General features: G+C 55.9%; 4 protein-coding genes across 4 annotated transcripts; 2 read left to right on the top strand and 2 right to left on the bottom strand.

The window, feature by feature from the left end:
- The first annotated feature begins 371 nt into the window (after positions 1–371).
- On the top strand, positions 372–683 carry LOC136599316 (histone H4). Its single transcript, XM_066588777.1, has one exon. It carries the CDS (start codon positions 372–374, stop codon positions 681–683), a length of 312 nt encoding a protein of 103 aa, XP_066444874.1.
- Positions 684–2,976: 2,293 nt separating this feature from the next.
- LOC136599325 (histone H2B 1.1-like) lies at positions 2,977–3,357 on the bottom strand. Its single transcript, XM_066588785.1, has one exon. It carries the CDS (start codon positions 3,355–3,357, stop codon positions 2,977–2,979), a length of 381 nt encoding a protein of 126 aa, XP_066444882.1.
- A 341-nt stretch (positions 3,358–3,698) lies between these two features.
- Positions 3,699–4,091, top strand: LOC136599328 (histone H2A type 1-like). The gene has a single exon (XM_066588788.1). The coding sequence runs from the start codon at positions 3,699–3,701 to the stop codon at positions 4,089–4,091; it is 393 nt and encodes a 130-aa protein (XP_066444885.1).
- Positions 4,092–5,248: 1,157 nt separating this feature from the next.
- Positions 5,249–5,560, bottom strand: LOC136599318 (histone H4). The gene has a single exon (XM_066588779.1). It carries the CDS (start codon positions 5,558–5,560, stop codon positions 5,249–5,251), a length of 312 nt encoding a protein of 103 aa, XP_066444876.1.
- Positions 5,561–5,938: the final 378 nt, after the last annotated feature.

The following is a 5,938-nucleotide window of genomic DNA, read 5'->3' as shown; positions in this document are numbered from 1 at the left end:
CTATCGGTTCCTGTAGTCCGCCGGGAGGGAAGGGATTAGTGTTGAGGATGTATTTTATATGTGGATGTTATCTCATTGTACCAAGGAGAAAGAAAGCCATACAAAAACAACAATAATACTACACAATGACATGAGGCACCTAGCCAGGAGGCTTTTGAGAGTTGTAGAGGAAGCGGGTAAATTCCAAATTTCAAACGGTTCTGTGCTAAACCAATCAGCAAGGAAGGGGAGTGGCCAACATGTAATTGCCCCATTAGGAAGGCCTTAAACTTGCGTCATGTATTATTGTTTTCAATCTGGTCCGCTCGCTGTGTAGATAAGGGAGGACGCTTGAACTGGTTGGCAATTGTTTTCTGCTTACAACGTAGAAGATGTCTGGTCGCGGTAAAGGAGGGAAAGGTCTTGGGAAGGGCGGTGCCAAGCGGCACAGGAAGGTGCTCCGTGATAACATCCAGGGCATCACCAAGCCTGCCATCCGCCGTCTAGCTCGCAGGGGAGGCGTCAAGCGTATCTCCGGCCTCATCTATGAAGAGACTCGCGGCGTCCTGAAAGTCTTCCTGGAGAACGTGATCCGCGACGCCGTCACCTACACCGAGCACGCCAAGAGGAAGACCGTCACCGCTATGGACGTGGTGTACGCGCTCAAGCGCCAGGGCCGCACTCTCTACGGCTTCGGAGGTTAATCTGCTCTTTCACCATAACACAAAGGCTCTTCTCAGAGCCGCCCACCTCTTCCAAGGAAAGGCTGTAATCCAACTCCTTGTGGGGTCGTCAGCAGCGGTGATAGTCTAGGCGCTCTGACATGATACAGCCGGGGTGTAGCAGCCTCCCCGACAGGGTGCGCTTCAGGCTGCGGTCACGGCACGCTTTTAAACCCCTTAACCTGTTTAGGGCAGGCAGGTTATGTTTATAATACGCGAGGAGCTGGGCCTGAATTAATGAGTGCGGTGAAGGGTTAACAGACCTGCCGTTGGAGGTCGGGTGGTTTTAGTGCCGCCTATGGGCGGGGCTATAGTCAGATTCTTCCCGCTCATTGGCTGATCCCCGGAGATTTTGAACTTCCCGCTCAGTTGATCGCGTCTCCCGCTCTTCCTGTCCTCCACCCATCCATGTCCCAGGTGAAGGAAGAGCTTCCTGGCCCGCGCGTACTTCAGGCTCTAGTCCCTTTTCCCTCCTACCGTTAGAGAGGAGGAAGCAGGCTGCGGCGCACTGATTGTATGTCCTCCTTGCACTAAAGCATACGGCCTGCCCGCTAATCCGTGTAGTGCTACCATATTGGAGGCGTCCTGCACGGCGGTCCTCTCATATAGAAGTGCTGCAATTGCACCAAGATCTCCCAAGGACCCGCGGAGCCATTATTTTATATAGAGTTGCGGTCATAGCACCCAGCTCTCCCAGAATACTGCACTGACATCGTGTTGCAGGACTCTGGGAGAGCTGAATGATATAGCCGCAGCACTAAACCTAGGCAAGAGGGTGGCCCTGCAGATCTCTGAGAGATACAGTCTGCGCCTCTATGTGAGGGGATGACCGCTGTCACTCTGGTCCCCGCCAGGCTATCTTGGCTCCCATTCCCACTGCTGCTGCTACTCTGGTCCCTGCACCGCTATCGTTCCCTTTGCGGCCGCTGGAGTAAAAGGAGTCAAGAGGCGCCTGGACACCTCTACATGCGGAGCTGGGGAGTGTGAGGCTCTTCTCGTCATGCTCCTCCTCCCCTTTCCTGGCGCTTCAAGCCTCTCATTCTCAGGCATCCCGGGTTGCCTCCGCTACCCCCTTGTACCCACTACAATGCACTACAGCCCCCAGCATGTCATCCTTGGACAACTTTGTCGTCTGCCTCCGACCCTTTGTGCACCCCACTGCTACGGACACGGACACGGACACACACGGACACACACACGGATACACACACAATGTAATCCGTGTAATCACTGACGGGGCATCTGATAGAGCGGCGATCAGGGCTGCCGGTATCTGATCAGCAGGGGATACACTGTGCTCAGAGTACCGCGAGCAGCAACAGTCGCCGATTATCTGATGGCTTTATTGTCCGGTGCGGCGCCACTAAATCTAGGTAGAGCGCCGCACAGTGCCCACCAGTATGGAGGCGTCCGCGGGTGCTCTAGAGTGACGGCTCTTCTGCCCGCGGGTCACCCGGATGGTTTAGAGATCTGCCTATTCCCAGGACACAAGCTCCAGGTCCGCTCACTATCAGCTCCCCGGCCCGGCTGTCACGTATTAACCATTTCTGAGAGAACAGTTGGGGTTATCAGCGAGCTGCCGGGACGGGTACATATCGGGAGAAGCATGCGGCCGGCGCTGTACACTCCACCGATCACACTCGGTTAATATCCCGAACTCCCGCGCTGGGTTTCTAAATATTCCCTAAAGTGTGCTGGAACTGCACCTTGTGTCGGCGATCCTCCTAGTTGCTCTTTACCATCCGCAGCTTTCTTCTAATTCATCCCAGCTGCATTACTGGCGATATAAACCACGGGTTCTGAGCAGTTCATCAGGGCATCGTCCATAATGCTGCGGCCGCTTTGTCCTCACACCGGGAGCAATGCATCAACACCCTGCAGCCGCGCCGACATAACAGCGGTCTATCCCCACCTACTGCCAGCAGAATACATGATTGCTATTGCTGAAAGGCAATAGGACAGAGCCCCCCCCCCCCCCCCCCCGAGCGCTTGTGGACACGCGGAAGAAAACGGAGCCCCAAACCGCAGCAGACGGTGGAGTCTGAGATGACCATCTGTGTTCCGCTGCTGCCTCCCCCAATAATGCCATTTATACTGCACGATGCAGAAGAGACACCAGAGAGAACTAGCACACAATCTGGTTATCATTCACTCTACAGCAACATATTACAATAACCTACACACCGACTAGGAGGTGACAGCTCTGCTGTAGACGGGGTGGGTGGCTCTTAGAAGAGCCTCTGGGATGATGATGCACGGCGGACCACTAGACAGATTACTTGGCGCTGGTGTACTTGGTGACGGCCTTGGTACCCTCGGACACGGCGTGCTTGGCCAGCTCTCCGGGCAGCAGCAGGCGCACGGCGGTCTGGATCTCCCGGGAGGTGATGGTGGAGCGCTTGTTGTAGTGAGCCAGGCGGGAGGCTTCCCCTGCGATGCGCTCGAAGATGTCGTTGACGAAGGAGTTCATGATGCCCATGGCCTTGGAGGAAATGCCGGTGTCGGGGTGGACCTGCTTCAGCACCTTGTACACGTAGATGGCATAGCTCTCCTTCCTGGTCTTCTTACGCTTCTTGCCGTCCTTCCTCTGAGTCTTGGTCACGGCTTTCTTGGAGCCCTTCTTGGGCGCTGGAGCAGACTTGGCGGGATCAGGCATGATAACGTAAAATTACTTTCCGAACTAAAGAGAACAGTGTTCCTGCACCTCCCAGCGCTGCGATATTTATAGCGGGGCCATGCAAATGAGTACCGCCGTCTGCTTGCTGTTCTACTGGAGCAGCAAAACATGTGACCCCTGTGAGCGTCATTAGCCACGCCCAGTGCCGCTCATTGGTTCTTCCTCAAGTCTGGCCTCTATTGGGGGGATTGAAATCTACCCAATTGGAGGAGAGGAGGGCGGAGCAGCAGGTTATAAAAATCAACAGAACTGCGCCTCCTCGTTATCACAACTTTCAAGGTGTTTTATCCTAATTCTGCTTTCCTGTGCTAGAAGAGAAGATGTCTGGACGCGGCAAACAAGGAGGCAAAGTCCGTGCTAAGGCCAAGACTCGCTCATCCCGGGCAGGACTGCAGTTCCCTGTCGGCCGTGTACATAGGCTTCTCCGCAAGGGCAACTACGCTGAGAGGGTGGGTGCCGGCGCTCCGGTCTATCTGGCAGCAGTGCTAGAGTATCTGACCGCTGAGATCCTGGAATTGGCTGGCAATGCCGCCCGGGACAACAAGAAGACCCGCATCATCCCCCGTCACCTCCAGCTGGCTGTGCGCAACGACGAGGAGCTGAACAGGCTGCTCGGTGGGGTGACCATCGCCCAGGGAGGCGTCCTGCCCAACATCCAGGCCGTGCTGCTGCCCAAGAAGACCGAGAGCAGCAAGACGAGCAAGAGCAAGTGATCGCGCCGATCCTCCATAGAACCAAAGGCTCTTCTAAGAGCCACCCACATGCTCCTTACAACAGAGCTGCGCCGCTTCTATGCTGTGATACTCGGCGGCCGGTACGCCGGCTGCACCGGGAAACTATAACTGTACAGGACTTTCCACAAGGAGGCAGAGATTGGGGCGGATGCCAATGTGGCCATCCCTGTCACCGGCAGAAGCGGACAATCGTCCTGCTCTAGGTGACCTCATGTCCAGAGGACGGGCGGCTGTAGGACTCGCTCACCAGTCCTTGCGATAACGGGTTAACAGGATTCTCTGTTTGGTCACGTATATACAAGAATCGGAACGCTTGTGTTGTGTTTCGGATAGAACACCCAGCTTTCTCAGGGTCCTGCGTGGGCCGTATGCTTACAAAGTGTTGCAGCCGCATCATCCAGCCCTCTCAGAGCTCTGCACGGTCGCCCCCTTAGAAGTGCGCTCATCATGTCACTCCACAGCCATGCCCTTTTTATGAAGGTGGAGCTATATCACCCAGCTTTCCCAGAGCCCTGCACGGCACAGGCTGGTTTTGGATTATAGTAAACCTACAGGGATTAGACGTCCTCTTGCGTTACGGGTGGAGCAGGTAGAGGATTCCACCGCTCGTCGTAGGGCTGGGATTAGGGGGCTGTAGCTGAGTGTTCTTTACCTCCAGCCCCGAGCGCCTCTATATCAGACGGCCTGGTCACTGATTACACGTGTTACATGGATGGGTGGAGGACAGGAAGAGCGGGAGACGCGATCAACTGAGCGGGAAGTTCAAAATCTCCGGGGATCAGCCAATGAGCGGGAAGAATCTGACTATAGCCCCGCCCATAGGCGGCACTAAAACCACCCGACCTCCAACGGCAGGTCTGTTAACCCTTCACCGCACTCATTAATTCAGGCCCAGCTCCTCGCGTATTATAAACATAACCTGCCTGCCCTAAACAGGTTAAGGGGTTTAAAAGCGTGCCGTGACCGCAGCCTGAAGCGCACCCTGTCGGGGAGGCTGCTACACCCCGGCTGTATCATGTCAGAGCGCCTAGACTATCACCGCTGCTGACGACCCCACAAGGAGTTGGATTACAGCCTTTCCTTGGAAGAGGTGGGCGGCTCTGAGAAGAGCCTTTGTGTTATGGTGAAAGAGCAGATTAACCTCCGAAGCCGTAGAGAGTGCGGCCCTGGCGCTTGAGCGCGTACACCACGTCCATAGCGGTGACGGTCTTCCTCTTGGCGTGCTCGGTGTAGGTGACGGCGTCGCGGATCACGTTCTCCAGGAAGACTTTCAGGACGCCGCGAGTCTCTTCATAGATGAGGCCGGAGATACGCTTGACGCCTCCCCTGCGAGCTAGACGGCGGATGGCAGGCTTGGTGATGCCCTGGATGTTATCACGGAGCACCTTCCTGTGCCGCTTGGCGCCGCCCTTCCCAAGACCTTTCCCTCCTTTACCGCGACCAGACATCTTCTACGTTACAAGCAGAAAGCGATAGCTGCTCAGCTCAGAGTCCTACTCTATATAGACAGTGAGCGGACCAGAGAGGGAACTACTGATCAGGGCCGTCATTGCGGGGCGTTTCTTTTAGTTGTCTAGCGTAAAGGCTCATCCCCTCTCCCTGCTGATTGGCTGAATACAAGAGCCCTTGCCATCTTGTGCAGCCGATTGGCCTGTCAGCTCCTGAAGCAGTGGGAGAGAAGACGGAGGAGGGGTGACGGAGACAAGGGCCATGCAGCAGAGAGCCGCTGGAGCGTGAATCCCTCCTGTAAAGCGAGGAGTGCAGCTGCTGCCACAAACACGTGGGGGCGAGGGGAGAGCGCGCAGGGAGGCTTCGGTGAAGGGGAG

The sequence above is a fragment of the Eleutherodactylus coqui genome, unplaced genomic scaffold (genome assembly GCF_035609145.1).
Source record: "Eleutherodactylus coqui strain aEleCoq1 unplaced genomic scaffold, aEleCoq1.hap1 HAP1_SCAFFOLD_161, whole genome shotgun sequence".
Taxonomy (NCBI): domain Eukaryota; kingdom Metazoa; phylum Chordata; class Amphibia; order Anura; family Eleutherodactylidae; genus Eleutherodactylus; species Eleutherodactylus coqui.
Note: the sequence above shows the minus strand (reverse complement) of the source record. Positions and strands in the feature narration are given on the sequence as shown.